General features: G+C 39.5%; 1 protein-coding gene and 1 long non-coding RNA gene across 41 annotated transcripts in view; both read right to left on the bottom strand.

Moving 5' to 3' along the window:
- Positions 1-1,502: 1,502 nt before the first annotated feature.
- Positions 1,503-17,394, bottom strand: part of LOC124149745 (protein Smaug homolog 1-like) — an 89,743-nt gene continuing 73,851 nt past the window's right edge. For 5 of the 8 annotated variants that reach the window (XM_046521504.2, XM_046521502.2, XM_046521500.2 and 2 more), the window contains exon 13: positions 1,503-8,658. In XM_046521504.2, coding sequence (XP_046377460.1) covers positions 8,639-8,658 — 20 coding nt within the window. In that variant the 3' untranslated portion in view covers positions 1,503-8,638. Of the gene's footprint in view, positions 8,659-12,651; positions 12,682-17,394 lie in introns of all 8 variants that reach the window. The other 3 variants (XR_006863149.2, XR_007223105.1, XM_046521506.2) reach the window with 3 other exon arrangements.
- LOC124149748 lies at positions 12,688-16,810 on the bottom strand. 33 transcript variants are annotated; one of them, XR_007223135.1, is made up of 4 exons: positions 13,626-16,809; positions 13,265-13,590; positions 13,000-13,074; positions 12,688-12,956 (listed from the first exon to the last, which is right to left on the bottom strand). It is a non-coding gene; the product is annotated as an uncharacterized LOC124149748 (long non-coding RNA). The 33 variants fall into 33 exon arrangements; XR_007223131.1 differs by adding an exon at positions 13,101-13,160 and having other exon boundaries at positions 12,688-13,070; positions 13,331-13,590; positions 13,626-16,808; XR_007223133.1 differs by having other exon boundaries at positions 12,688-13,590; positions 13,626-13,815; positions 13,886-16,810.

The raw sequence follows: 17,394 nt of genomic DNA on the forward strand, positions 1-17,394 counted from the left end.
GGGGGAACAACTAGTTGTGTGTAGTTGACAGTGAAGAAGACTTCTAATGACTTAGCAATAGTGTGTCTGCAGCCAAAATACAGGATTTATGGCTATGATATAATAGAGGTTAAGGACTAGCACGTATTATGTTTGTTTGTTGTTTAACACCACACTCAGCTATATTCCAGCCATATGACGGCGGTCTGTAAATAATCGAGTCTGGACCAGACAATCCAGTGATTGACATCATGAGCATCGATCCACGCAATTGGGATAAGATGACATGCATCAACCAAGTCAGCGAGTCTGAGCACCCGATCCCGTTATTCACCTCCTACGCAAAGCATGTAAAAGAATCTGCAAATATTAAACTGGATTGAAAAACAGACAGTACTAAGTGTTGTCCGAGATGTTATAAGTGAAACAATAGCAAATAAAGGCACTTTTTATCATACACCGATAAATGTACTCTGAATTTTGCTTTGTTTACAGCACAGCATTTATTTTGAAGCCTAATATACTTTCATCTAACCAATTTCTATTTGTGAAAAAGAACATTTGTCATTTGATTCTAAAATGTATGAGGAATTCAGGGAGGTATGTACTGCAGCTGATTTTGAAATGTACATCAACTGTCATCTGTGAAACACGTGTTAATAAACACTGTCCAATATGGTGGAAAGTTCACTTCATTCTTCGTGTTTGCGTATTTTCTATAACATTCTGAACAACACCAGGGTTATTAGTGACGTTTTAGAATTATCATTGGTGATTTGGTACAATACAGAAACCTGTGATCACTAATATTCTTTTTTTGTAATAAAATTCTCGAGTAGATATACAATATTTAGGTTTCAAAACATATACAAAATAACACCATGAATGGTGATTTATTATTTGAAGTGTATTTGTGTGCATGATGTATTTTAAATATTCTTAAGACTTCAAAGTGAGGGTTGACGAGAAAGGACATATAAATGTCCCCTTGGCATCCAGAGGGTCAGGCTCTGTCTTCAGACTGCATGCTGTCAGGATGAGTTTTGCTTGTGTTATCAGTGAGTTTTTTTTGTGTATGTTTTCAATATTTATGAAAGTCATGCACTGCAGAACGTGTGATTTTATCACTTTCACTTGGACATTTCAGTACTTTCTACGAACTTTATGAATATTTTCTCTTGGCCATTGACTAAATGTATGTGGGAAAATTGATATTTGTAACAAACTTGCAATAAGTTTTTTTCAGTTTATGTGCCCTTCATGACGATCAGAGAGCGATATGAGTGCCATTACATCATGATAATAAAATGAACCTTAACTTCAGGTGAAAATACCATCACTACCATTACTACTAGATGACAGACTACAGGAACACCAGCTGGCTCTCGGCAGTTTGTTGTACCGGTATAACCCAGCTATAAAACAGCGGCCAGTGTGTAATCAAGGCTAGGTCAGACAAGCGACCAGGGTCACAAGCACAGGCAACAAAGGACAACTGTGTTTGAAAACAAACTCAGAAAAGAGAGATTAAAATATTTATTTCTCCAAATATCCCTCAAACATCATTGCATGTTAAGTGACAACCAAGAACTTGTCCACTGAAAAGGGTGAACACAATACAAACATTTTTACAATGAGAACCAAATGGTGCCTAGTGAACCCTGACTTCCTTCCTCACTGATGGAACAACCAGTGCCAGCTCCACAACAAATAACCATCTCCCACACAATTGGCATTAACTTTGTTGTTCTCAATTGTGTTACATTACATCAAAGAATGGCTTACAAAAATATATATATATGTATGTATATGTATGTATATATGTATATATATTTATAATGTAAATGTTTCTACCTTTTATTTGATGGTACAAAGCAAGATGCTTGTTACAGAGCCCAGGAGGAAGGGTAGTAAGCTCATTTGTTCAACATCAAAATTATATATGGAAGATCAACATTTTAAAAGTCAACTTTTTTTAAAACTCTAACAAATTAAATTAACAATTTCAAACTGTAATAACAGCATTTTGTGGATCAAGTCAATTCCTTCCTTTGAAGACATCAACAAAAATACCAGAAGCAGGTCTCACATTTCAAATCCTTTAAGAATTAAAGGTACATGTATCTCAATATAACAATGGGTCTGATAATGACTATCATGGAGACTGCACCAGTGTAGATACTGACCATAGTGATGTGGTATGGCTTTGCAGTGTTAATGTTAATGCACACACGTCATGGCAGGGAATTGACTGACATATTTAGTGTTCCCTTTTAACAAATATACATTAACAGCTATCTTCAAAACATAAAGACCCATTTATGTGTAATAGTTATTTTTGAAAACCATGTGATCAGCTCATTCATAACTGAAAACAGGAACAAGCAAATGACCAAGCATCACATAACATAGGAATGAACTTTAACCAACAAATTTACATTTTCATGATTCGTTACAGTAGGTTCCATAATCTTCGCTTCCTGTACGAGTTTGCCCAATTTAAAGCTACAATTATGTAACAATTCAAAAGATGATTGTTGGTGGTTGTGGAGCTTCAAGTGAGCTTCCACTGTTAAATGGACACAATTCTTCTTTAGTGCTTCAAAGTACAAGTGAGTTCTTAACTTATATCATTTTAGAATTGATTTAGAATTTTTTATAATCATTCATATTGAGATGAAGACCAACTTTAAATGACATCCTTGGCATCATCTCTTGAATGCTTAGACATGAGAACCTGCTATGACATAAATTGTCTTCCTTTCCTTCAACAAAGTGTTTTTCAACCTGTAACATACATGATGTTTGCATTAGCACAAACCAGTTTGCTTTCAAAGGTAAAGATGGGCTTCATCAGTTCATCAAAATTTTGAGTCCACATGCCGCTCTCTCAAAATTCAAAATAGCTGTATTTGCATCTTAACATCAGTATGTGATTTCATTATTCATTCTAACTGATTAACAGCCATAAACATTTCATGCTTTTGTTCTTGTGATGTCACCTTTTTGATGAATACAAAGCACTCGGTGAAAGAAAAGAGTGGTGTGTAGTACAACAGGAATATATGACAGGAGTGGTACTGGTAGTTGAACAAAAACATAGGACATGGAGCTTGCTTTGGCTAGCGTTTTGCAGTTTAAACATTAACTGTTGTCTCTCATAAGCATGATAGTATATACTGTTCAATAGTAACACATAATAATCAGTGACACAGAATAAACTGCAATTATGCTAAGCATTCTCATTGTGTGTGCCCAATTTCTTACAAAAATAGGATGAACTAGTTTAATAGGTAATGCAACAGTTTCTAAGAGGACTGTCCCAGTTCCCGATGGAGTCTGACAAGCCTCTGTCTGAGAAGTCTGAAATGGACGAATTGACAGAATGCATGCAAAGATGCTAGTGACTCTTGTAGGACAAGATATTCTGAAATGTGCTCACTTGCAGATTAAACACTCCATTATTGTGCACAACAGAAAAGCATGTGCACAAATTCTTGCATATTTTCATTCACTCATATTAAGACCTGGTTTTAAAAAAAAACATACACAAAAATCTTATCTTAAGATGTAGGAAAGGCAATGTAGACTACATGATTAGGAAATGCTCAGCAGTAGCACATCACTACTGGTATTATGTCCACAGTTCCTCATCAGTACTGGGACACAGTCGCACATCACTACTGGGACATATTAGCACATCACTACTGGTATTATGTCTCCAGTCGCTCATCAGTACTGGCACCCATTGCACATCACTACTGGGACATTTTAGCACATCACTACTGGTATTATGTCCACAGTCGCTCATCAGTACTGGGACACAGTCGCACATCACTACTGGTATTATGTCCACAGCAGCACATCAATACTGAGATTATGTCCACAGTCGCTCATCAGTACTGGGATTATGGCCACAGCAGCATATCACTACTAGGACACAGTCGCATATCACTACTGGGATCATGTCCACAGCAGCACATCACTACTGGGATTATGTCCACAGCAGCACATCACTACTGGGACACAGCAGCACATCACTACTGGGACACAGTAGCACATCACTACTGGGATCATGTCCACAGCAGCACATCACTACTGGGATCATGTCCACAGCAGCACATCACTACTGGGATCATGTCCACAGCAGCACATCAATACTGGGATTATGTCCACAGCAGCACATCACTACTGGGACACAGCAGCACATCACTACTGGGACACAGCAGCACATCACTACTGGGATTATGTCCACAGCAGCACATCACTACTGGGATTATAACAACAGCAGCACATCACAACTGTGATTATGTCCAGTCGCTCATCAGTACTGGGATTATGTCCACAGCTGCACATCACTACTGGGATTATGACCACATCACTACAGGGATTATGTCCACAGCAGCACATCACTACTGGGATTATGTCCACAGCAGCACATCAATACTGGGATTATGTCCACATCAGCACATCACTACTGGGATTATGACCACATCACTACAGGGATTATGTCCACAGCAGCACATCACTACTGGGATTATGTCCACAGCAGCACATCACTACTGGGATTATGTCCACAGCAGCACATCAATACTGGGATTATGTCAACAGCAGCACATCACTACTGGGACACAGCAGCACATCACTCCTGGGATTATGTCCACAGCTGCACATCACTACTGGTACACAGTAGCACATCACTACTGGGATTATGTCCACAGCAGCACATTACTACATCACTACATTGACACAGTCGCATATCACTACTGGGATCATGTCCACAGCAGCACATCAATACTGGGATTATGTCCACAGCAGCACATCACTACTGGGACACAGCAGCACATCACTACTGGGACACAGCAGCACATCACTACTGGGATTATGTCCACAGCTGCACATTACTACTGGGACACAGTAGCACATCACTACTGGGATTATGTCCACTGCAGCACATCACTACTGGGATTATGTCCACAGCAGCACATCCCTTCTGGGATTATGTCCACAGCAGCACATCACTACAAGGATTATGTCCACAGCAGCACATCACTACTGGGATTATGTCCACAGCAGCACATCACTACTGAGACATAGCAGCACATCACTACAGGGATTATGTCCACAGCAGCACATCAATACTGGGACATAGTAGCACATCACTATTGGGACACAGTTGCACATCACTACTGGGACATAGTAGCACATCACTACAAGGATTATGTCCACAGCAGCACATCACTACCGGGATTATGTCAACAGCAGCACATCACTACCGGGACACAGCAGCACATCACTACCTGGACACAGCAGCACATCACTACCGGGACACAGCAGCACATCACTACCGGGATTATGTCCACAGCAGCACATCATTACCGGGACACAGCAGCACATCACTACCGGGACACAGCAGCACATCACAACCGGGACACAGCAGCACATCACTACCGGGACACAGCAGCACATCACAACCGGGACACAGCAGCACATCACTACCGAGACACAGCAGCACATCACTACCAGGATTATGTCCACAGCAGCACATCACTACCGGGACACAGCAGCACATCACTACCGGGACACAGCAGCACATTGCTACCTGGACACAGCAGCACATCACAACCGGGACACAGCTGCACATCACTACTGGGACACAGCAGCACATCACTACCGGGACACAGCAGCACATCACTACCGGGACACAGCAGCACATCACTACCGGGACACAGCAGCACATCACTACTGGAATTATGTCCACAGCAGCACATCACTACAAGGATTATGTCCACAGCAGCACATCACTACCGGGACACAGCAGCACATCACTACCAGGACACAGCAGCACATCACTACCGGGACACAGCAGCACATTACTACCTGGACACAGTAGCACATCACTTCTGGGATTATGTCCACAGCAGCACATCACTACAAGGATTATGTCCACAGCAGCACATTACTACCGGGACACAGCAGCACATCACTACCGGGACACAGCAGCACATCACTACCGGGACACAGCAGCACATTACTACCTGGAATTATGTCCATATTAGTACCTACATTTTGTGAACCAGCACAATAAACACAAGACAAACTCCATTAACAGGCAGGAATCAACAAAATCATACTGTCATCTTGGTTAGGACATAGAAACCACACACACTTTCCTTGAAACAATTAACATTTGCTACTTGACAAGTGTTATGTACACAAACTATACATGATGGTTGGCGTGGGATCATATCTATAACATCACCACTGTCCAGCCCCTAATGCACACTCTCACAAAGATGATGCCATTCGACATAATGTTATGGAGCCGTCTTTCTATAAAGACATAAGTTGTAGCATTACACCTAGCTGTAAGCCTCTATGAACATTTCATTCAAAAGCTTCAAGGCAGAAAAATGTGCTGTCATAACTGTTTTATCTGCTACATATTACAGTTGCTTAAAATTAATTTTAAATACAGTGTACACCATCAGAGAATAGATATGTCCCAAACATCCAGTAGCTAAGTGTTGTTGTATACAGTGCACACATATCAACCAACAACTTGTTTCATGCTGTACATACCACTTTTACCTGAACAGTCCCCAATAGAAAAGGTGAGAATTTATCACAAAACCTCTGGCTAATGGCCAGTAAATCTACCTCAAAAGAATTAAATCAATTTTTAAGGCTTTCAACGAATCAATTCCTCCCTCTTTTGAAGAAATCAAACAAATGTCCTATTAAGTTATGGACACTTAGTTTTATGTGCATTTGACCTATCAACAATCACCAATGTTTGGGAGCTCCTGCATAATGGCTCCAAAATTGTGTTCACCCAACATTAGAAAGGTCTGGCCTAGGTACAATAATTGAGAAACTGTAATGATGTGCGGCAGTTGTAGCAAGGGTGAAGAGCTGGGCTATATACAACCAAGGCTGAGAGAACACACAGTCATGATGGCAGCAGAGGTCTAAATGATTACATACATAAAGTCAACAACAGTATGACTGTCGATAGAGTGCTCTGTGCACTAACAACATTTCATTCAACTCCTCATCTTCAACACAGTTGGATAGCTTATCACCAGAAAAATACAAATGTTGTTTAAATGATTCTTAGCAGACTTTCAAAAGGATAAATAACTTTTTCTCTCAGGGAAGTTGTGAGTGGTGCCTGGTGCTATGACACTGGGCCTGCAGTCCATATACACACCAGCACGCCAGTAAAGTCACTTCACATGTACACACACAAACCTACTACACACATACACTGCACATGGACTGAATGTTTGAATAATAATCCCAGTACTTTATTAGTCAAGTTTAATGAAATGACGTAACTCACTGTTGGAATAAATTAATGTGCATCATTGCAAACTAAACACTATTGTTAATATAAGGCTTTCATAGTTTTTAAGTTTTTCTAAGCAATATTATGTGTTTATTATGTAATGAATGTCTCATGAGACGCATACTTTTTCACCCTTGTTGACAACCTTATAATGCTCGTCTGTCAAATCAGATCTTTGTATGGATATATTATGGAATGCACATGGTATATCTTGAAAGTTCTGCTAGAACTTTGGCCCTGTTTAGCTTGCCTTATGCACTGTAATACCAACATATTGAGCCACTGATGGACAGCGAACAGACACAAGATGTACCCGAGATACCACCTGAGCCAAGCCATCCTACTGTCAGCCCATGGATCATGTTGTTACATCACGCACACAACCAAATTGTACCAATTTGATTATCATTTGTGTGACAAGTACAGAGAAAACTTCAATGTGGGAAACTTAGCTGGTGATGAAGTTGTTTTGGCTGTATTCATCTCCGCACATGCTGCACATCTTCACACTGGTTTGGAAGGACCGTATGGAACCATTAGCTTTAACATAAATAGGTATCTACAACATATATCACACATATTTCCATTCACAAAGGCATTCATTTGAATTTGTCAATTAGATTCCCATGATAAATGTTTCCTATAAGGAAGAAAGGGATGGGATCCTCAGCAATATTTCAGCACCACTCTAGCCATTGACAATAACAAAATAGGAAAATATCCGTTGACACATATACTATGGCTCCACACAGGTGATGTGCTACAAACATGAAAATAGTTTCTGGACCACAAAAACAACATACAATCTGTCACAGCTCCAGAAGGCACAATATGGCAGGTCACATGACAGCCCTTCAACACCAAGGCTTACGAAAGACGAAATGAGTAGCACTACAGTGTGGGCCAGCTGTGTGGAGGAGCCAGATGCTGGCAGGAGTTGGCAGTGAAAGCTACCCAGCACTTATATCCCATACAGCACACTATACACAAACACATTTAGGCAGCAGTTTATCCGGGCTAACAATCACATATCTGCCCATGAGCACAGTGAAATCTTCAGATCTGTCTTGATGATGGTGACTACATGTCACAGTCTTCCAGACTACACCATGCTCACTACATATATCTGAGGGGGTGTGTGGTGATTTCTCTTCTAAAGTCTCCATGCCCTTGAGTTGGCATCTATGTAGGAAGTGTTTAGGATATAACGCAGGACATTCCAGGACTGAGTGACATTACATGTCAGCAGTAGACCTCAGCTTAGTATCCCCAGCAGCAGACGATGTTCCACAAGTCACGGTCCTGTCATCAGGTATAACTGTGTTCAGCTGAAGTGGAACAACATAAATATACAACTTTGTTTACATCAAAACTTATCACAACAAACTTATGTTTTGGATAAATGTGATTGCGAGTGAGAGAGGTTATACAAATTATTGCTGTAATGAAACTGAGTTGATGTAGACCAAATCCAAGTACAAAGATATTGCTACGATATTGGATGGATTTTAAGTCCAACTTGATTAGACAATAATTCTAAAACAATAATCAAAGAAACGTTCCACAACACTGAAGTTGAATTGTTTGATAGGCATTACTTAGAAGTTGACGGATGACAAAGTAGACACAATAGGCTTGAATGATCGATACCAAAATGTCGCCTTTACAGTAAATAAAGAAGTTGTTATCCATAAATTGTGTCTACTTTGTTTAAACACTGCAGCTCACATGGATATCCAATCAACTAAGACGAAGACATCCCCTTCACATAAATTCACTATTTGTTTTTCTCCAAGTGTTTAGCAAAATATTTACTTTACATTTTGATGCCATTTACAAAACCAACCTCGTAATGATTATATCCATTTCCATAAAGTAGACGAGCATTTCAGCCAAGTGTATGTGACAATGTGTTTGCATTACACACAATGAGAGATGCAAAACAATCACATCCTTGTCATGAGATATAAACCATAACATAAACACTATCCAGCTTACTTGATGAGAAACAAAGCTGTAACTTCAGCTTTATGGAGTCTCAGATCTATGGCAGATTTTACAAATTGGGCAGATACTGGTGCATACTCAGATCTATCTTACAAATTGGGCAGATACTGGTGCATACTCAGATCTATTTTACAAATTGGCCAGATACTGGTGCATACTCAGATCTATTTTACAAATTGGCAAGATATTGGTGCATACTCAGGTCTATTTTACAAATTGGCAAGATACTGGTGCATACTCAGATCTATTTCACAAATTGGCCAGATACTGGTGCATACTCAGATCTATTTTACAAATTGGCCAGATACTGGTGCATACTCAGATCTATTTTACAAATTGGCCAGATACTGGTGCATACTCAGATCTATTTTACAAATTGGGCAGATACTGGTGCATACTCAGATCTATTTTACAAATTGGCCAGATACTGGTGCATACTCAGAACTATTTTACAAATTGGCCAGATACTGGTGCATACTCAGATCTATTTTACAAATTGGGCAGACACTGGTGCATACTCAGATCTATTTTACAAATTGGCCAGATACTGGTGCATACTCAGATCTATTTTACAAATTGGGCAGATACTGGTGCATACTCAGATCTATTTTACAAATTGGGCAGATACTGGTGCATGCTTGTACGTGGTGTGAGTCGAAGGTGCTAGTTAATTAAACTGTGTTCAGTTTTACTCCACTTTATTTTTCTCTGCTATATTGTGCCTGAGAGTTAGTCTCTTCTTCTCTCTCTCTCTCTCGTCTGTTCGTACACAAGAGTTATTATTAAACAATGCCATGGAATTGGTATTTGGAACTTTGTATTTCTATGTCAGGTACATACCAACATAAACAGAGTCAAAGTCAAACTTGTTGCCCTGAAAACGGAAAAAATATACATTCCAAAACTCCCTAAATAGCAAAAGGCACCATTTGACAACCTGGTCTTTGGGTGTGCAGTTTGAAAAAAGAGCACCTATATTTTTAAGAGATGTGGTCGGGACAAACAAGACAAACTTGTTACCATGTTAACATTATCAAAAATGTAAACAGTAAACTATTGTACTGTAACCAGGGTATTTTGGAAAAAGGGTTTTTAATATTTACTTAAAATGTAGTTTACTAAATTGAGCTTTTGGATAGAATTTGGATGCATATGAGAGAAGTGACCGTACGGGGTGAGGGCATAACCCCCAGGACATATGATTATTGATTTTGCTTCTCTTGAGTGATAGAGATGGCTTTTCATCAATCTGAGGAAATTGGTAGTATACGGTCTTGTAGTATAAGGAAATGAATCTGATGGGACAGAAGTTGGTAAGTCCGGATGTGATCAAATATTTCTGTAAGCTACTACTGACTTGAATGTCTAAATAACAAGCTTCATTTGAATCACAATCTTTTCGGTGCCTTCCAATCTGGCAGAGTATTGGGTTTACATCTAGGGTTGTTTAGAGTTGAGGGTATGTTCGGTTGACCAATGATTTGACCATTAATTTAGGAAATTAGTTGAGTGTTTGGTTAGAAGAACTTGATGGAAAGACTGATTGAAATGGGAATTGGGGGTTCATAGAGAAGTGAGCGTTAAGACTCATTTCTCAGGATGTCAAATATGATTTCGGTGGGAGGAGTTAAAATTATCATCGATAGTATTTTGTTAGTTGTCCGAGAGTGGTGCGGGAAGTCGGGAGCATACAGCTGAACAGAACGGTTCACTGTGGTTTTGGGATCCCGAGTCAGAAATGAAGTAGAGTTAACGTTCATCAGAAAAACCATCAGGCTCTTCAACCATCATCTAGGTATGTGTTGTATTTATATCAGGCAACCACAAGAACTAATCTGAGGACCATGTGTGCATATTTATGATTAATTCTATCATAAATAAAAAGAGGCTGGAGCAAACCATCTGACTTGTGATTTTCAAGAGAGCTACATCATCCCTAGAACCAAGGAGTAGTTGATAGGTACAAGTGACCATAGGTAGAAGGGTAAAGTACCCGGAACCTAAGGTTACATAACACTGTACCAAAAAATATTTTAATGGTATAAATATTTAAACAAGAGTCATCAGAAAGATGACATATCCCCCCGGCAGCTGTCTGTAAAGTAACCACAAGTAAATGTGCTATTCTGTATTCTGTGTTTTTTTATGCAAACAAATGACAAATTACAAGAAACAATAACTAAACAAGCGTATAGTCACGAAGTCATCTATATCCCCCGTCCATTTTAACACGTTATGGTCCCAAACCAGGTAAGTGACCCAACATTTCTCTTAGCCCATTTCAAAATAGCTGCAAAGGAAATTCTAAAATAAACATTTCTAAAACTTATTAATTTCCTTAATATCAAATGGCACCAGTTCAGTATGTGCTTTATATATAGACATGCAATGTTTGGCAAGGAAATGTTTAACAGTTTATAACTCCATAAGTGAACCAACCCTATATTAAAACTTAAATGCAACTTGTTGCCATGGAAACGTAAAAAATAAAAATTTATACAATTCCTAAATAGCAAAAGGCACCAGTTAAGCATGAGTCTGATAGACATGCAAAGTTTTGTTAGAAAGTTTTGAATGGGTTTTGAGTTATGCTCCGGAAACGAACTCTACCCTATAGAACCTAAGTCCAACTTGTTGCCATGGAAAGGTAAAAAGTAAAAATTTATAAAATTCCTAAATAGCAAAAGGCACAACTTCAGTATGAGACTGATAGATTTGCCAAGTTTCGATCAAATACACTGAATTGTTTTTTTAGTTCTGCCCCGGAAAAGGAAGTGTATACGGACAGACAGACAGACTGGCTGATCGCTATATCCCCTCCGCATTATATGCCGGGGGGATAAAAATAAAAATTAGAAAAGTCCCAAAATATCAAAAGGCACCACTTCAGTATGTGCCTGATAGATTTGCCAAGTTTCGATCAAATCAATGAATGGTTTTCGAATTCTGCCCCGGAAACTAACCCCATCCCCAATTTAGTCTATGTCCAACTTCATTCCATAAAAATTTAAAAAAATAAAAATTAGAAAAATCCCAAAATATCAAAAGGCACCACTTCAGTATGTGCCTGATAGCTTTGCCAAGTTTCATTCAAATACACTGAATGGTTTTCGAATTCTGCCCCGGAAAAGGAAATGATTACGGATGGACAGACAGACTGGCTGTCACTATATCCCCCCGCAATATATGCCGGGGGGATAACAAAGCAATTAGGCTAAATAACAGTTGACATAAGGTGTTACATTGGATTCGCACTCGTTTCACTTATGCTAAATGCTAGTAGACTTTCACTGACAACATTTCCACAGACTTACCAGGACACCGCTGGCAGGCAGACTATTAACCTGTAATACAAACACAACAGTCAGTTACTGATAATTTGGTATGGGTACTCTTCCTCCCTCATCATTGATTACCACAGGAACACTACCTTCCATACCTGTACACTACCTTCCATACCTGTACACTACCTCCCATACCTGTACACTACCTCCCATAACTGTACACTACTTTCCATACCTGTACACTACCTTCCATACCTGTACACTACCTCCCATACCTGTACACTACCTCCCATACCTGTACACTACCTCCCATACCTGTACACTACCTCCCATACCTGTACACTACCTCCCATACCTGTACACTACTACCTTCCATACCTGTACACTACCTCCCATACCTGTACACTACCTTCCATACCTGTACACTACCTCCCATACCTGTACACTACCTTCCTTCCAAATCACCACAGGAACATTACCTTCCATACCTGTACACTACCTTCCATACCTGTACACTACCTTCCATACCTGTACACTACCTCCCTTCCCAATCACCACAGGAACATTACCTACCATACCTGTACACTACCTTCCATTCCTGTACACTACCTCCCTTCCCAATCACCACAGGAACATTCCCTACCATACCTGTACACTACCTCCCATACCTGTTCACTACCTTCCTTCCCAATCACCACAGGAACATTACCTTCCATACCTGTACACTACCTTCCATACCTGTACACTACCTCCCATACCTGTACACTACCTTCCTTCCCAATCACCACAGGAACATTACCTTCCATACCTGTACACTACCTTCCAAACCTGTACACTACCTTCCAAACCTGTACACTACCTTCCATACCTGTACACTACCTTCCATAAATGTACACATCATTCCTTCCCAATCACCACAGGAACATTACCTTCCATACCTGTACACTGCCTCCCATACCTGTACACTACCTTCCATACCTGTACACTACCTTCCTGTACAATACCTTCCATACCTGTACACTACCTTCCATACCTGTACACTACCTTCCATACCTGTACACTACCTCCCATACCTGTACACTACCTTCCATACCTGTACACTACCTCCCATACCTGTACACTACCTTCCTTCCCAACCACCACAGGAACATTACTTTCCATACCTGTACACTACCTTCCATACCTGTACACTACCTCCCATACCTGTACACTACCTCCCATACCTGTACACTACCTTCCTTCCCAATCACCACAGGAACATTACCTTCCATACCTGTACACTACCTTCCAAACCTGTACACTACCTTCCATACCTGTACACTACCTTCCATAAATGTACACATCATTCCTTCCCAATCACCACAGGAACATTACCTTCCATACCTGTACACTGCCTTCCATACCTGTACACTACCTCCCATACCTGTACACTACCTTCCATACCTGTACACTACCTTCCATACCTGTACACTACCTCCCATACCTGTACACTACCTTCCATACCTGTACACTACCTTCCATACCTGTACACTACCTTCCATACCTGTACACTACCTTCCATACCTGTACACTACCTTCCATACCTGTACACTACCTCCCATACCTGTACACTACCTTCCATACCTGTACACTACCTTCCATACCTGTACACTACCTTCCATACCTGTACACTACCTCCAATACCTGTACACTACCTTCCTTCCCAATCACCACAGGAACATTACCTTCCATACCTGTACACTTCCTTCCATACCTGTACACTACCTCCCATACCTGTACACTACCTCCAATACCTGTACACTACCTTCCATACCTGTACACTACCTTCCATACCTGTAACTACCTTCCATACCTGTACACTACCTTCCATACCTGTAACTACCTTCCATACCTGTACACTACCTCCCATACCTGTACACTACCTCCAATACCTGTACACTACCTTCCATACCTGTACACTACCTCCCATACCTGTACACTACCTTCCTTCCCAATCACCACAGGAACATTACCTTCCATACCTGTACCCTACCTCCAATACCTGTACACTACCTTCCTTACCTGTACACTACCTTCCATACCTGTACACTACCTCCCATACCTGTACACTACCTCCCATACCTGTACACTACCTTCCATACCTGTACACTACCTTCCATACCTGTACACTACCTTCCATACCTGTACACTACCTTCCATACCTGTACACTACCTTCCATAAATGTACAACCTCACAATAACCTCAAAGATGACCTTGACCTTTGATAGACATTGCACCAACATTTAATCTAGTAGGATTTGTAAAGATTCATGCAAATAATAAGTTGCATGCCTGTAGTGGTAAAAAATGCCTAAGAAACATGACAATGATAAAATCTTGTTTATGAAAACCTGAATGATTACCCTGATCTGATCATTACAAATACTTTTCCAAAACACGTTCATTAACATGTTAATTGGTAAAGTACATCCTTCTCAATTACTGTCACTTCCTATATGTGATGTTTTATCAAATTCTTCTTGCTCAAACTTTTGCTGTCTTCTTCTAGATGCATTTCCCGCAGTGACATTGACAAAATAACGTTAAAACATCTCCAATTGGCTTACGTTTCTATTTCGGTTTTCTAAACCAATCATCGATGCCATTACAGACAAGACATGCAAGAGAAACGTGATCAGATGCACGGTTGTCACTCGGCTTTTGGAACACCCAAGAAACTCAAAACAAAACAACAATACTTTATGCGAAAAGTAAACATTATTTGAAAATGAAATAGAATTTCTAATACTTCTCAGGGATGCATGTAGGTTTGGTTTTTTTTAGTTCCAGAGTATTCATTGCATATTGTTGTATATGGGACAGCATAAAGCAAACACTGACTGTACTGCAGCATACTCAGACTGGCAACGAGTGTCACCCGTGTGGGCAACTGACCCTGAAAAAGCCAACAACCCTTCATTTCTCAATACAATCCAATCCAAAAACCTATCCATAAATTTCAGAAACCTACAACACACATAAGTTTCAAACATAATGGGTCAATAAAACCAATAAGTATTAAAATCAATCTGAAGTTCTGATCTGAAATTCTGGGACATCAATAATTATAAAGTTTGTATACTGATAATACATCATAAATTAAGGTCACACAAACCTCAAATCTTTTACATACATTCTTACATTTTGAGCAGCATACATGAACTTGGTTAAAAAAATTCAGATGGCAAGTCAAAGTTAACAATTGAACTGAAACTTTGATTTATATATAAAAGTATAATTTTCAAAACTTCCCCATGTAGCTCAATGTGTATATGTGTATTTGTGTATTTGTGTATTTGTGCACTCACACCATAATGTATTCATGCCATCCACTATTATCACTAGCTATGACGGCATATGCTTTACGACGTCTAAAGCATAATGTTGGCTATCACCTAGGACTATGTTTTACTTCTCCCTCTACTGTCACTGTTACATCATGGGCATTATCACGCCACAAATACTACTGTTGTGCGTCGCCTAGGACTACAATGTAAGTTAAACAATTTATTACACCTGAAGAGCCGTTGAACAGCGAAAGATCTTGTGTAGAAAAAGGAGTTTTGACAAGCATGAATATCTGGACTTTGTTTTTTTTGGTACCGGTATATTTAATACTTATACACCTGATGAAATCACTTGTTTATATATATATATATATATATATATATATATATACAGTAGACAGCAAATTATCGTTGGCTTGTCAGATTACAGGTGTACAACAATGTCAACAGGTGGTGAAACTAGCAGGCAACATTTGCCTTGCTTATTGGGGTCATTAACTAAGTGTGTAGCTAAATCCTCACAGCACATAAGTTGGGAATTGTTCATGTTCAAAATAGAGAGACATATTAATTAGACAGTACATTCACCAAATTGTTCCATTTTCTGTCAAATTGTCTTATTGTATTTTCTTTTTTGTGCAATTGATTTCTCTATCTGAAATATATTGATTAAAGTCTTCAGACATTTTTCAAGTGACAATTTGTTTTTCTTAATACTTAATATGTATATATTTTTGGCATGCCAGTATGATGTGATTTAAGTTGAGTTGCACCCAAGTTGGTTTGTTGTTTAATGCCGCACTCAGCAATATTCCAGCTATGTGATGGCGGTCTGTAAATAATTGAGTCTGGGCCAGACAATCCAGTGATTGACATCATGAGTATTGACCCACACAATTGGGATACGATGATATGCGTCAACCAAGTCAGCAAGTCTGACCACCCGATCCTGTTTGTCGCCTCTTACGCGAGCATATTCGCCTTTTGCGGCAAGCATGGGTTGCTGAAGACCTATTGTACCCTGGATCTTTGCGGGTCAAATTGTTTGGTCAAATTGTTTGGTCAAATTTGCCAATCAAAGTTATATTTCAATGATGATTATATAAGAGTGAGTGAGTGAGTATGGTTTTACACCGCTTTTAGCAATATTCAAGCAATATTCCACTATAACGAAAACATTTGCGAATTCATCGATGACACAAAAACATAGGCAATCGTTAGGGGGGTTAAAAGATGAAAAAAACATACTAAGACAGGTAGCAGTAAATCACTTTCATACTAATATGTACCAGTAGATGATGATGATTTTATGAAACGTTCTCTGATTTGACTATTGATATGTGCAATAGTCAAATCATATTTAGCAGAGGAAAGTGGGCTTGATGTGGCAAGGGAGGAAACATGACTTTGCCAATAAGGCTAGTCGACGCTCTTGCTTCAGGAAGA

The sequence above is a fragment of the Haliotis rufescens genome, unplaced genomic scaffold (assembly GCF_023055435.1).
Source record: "Haliotis rufescens isolate VD_foot unplaced genomic scaffold, xgHalRufe1.0.p SCAF_3, whole genome shotgun sequence".
Classification (NCBI taxonomy): Eukaryota; Metazoa; Mollusca; class Gastropoda; order Lepetellida; family Haliotidae; genus Haliotis; species Haliotis rufescens.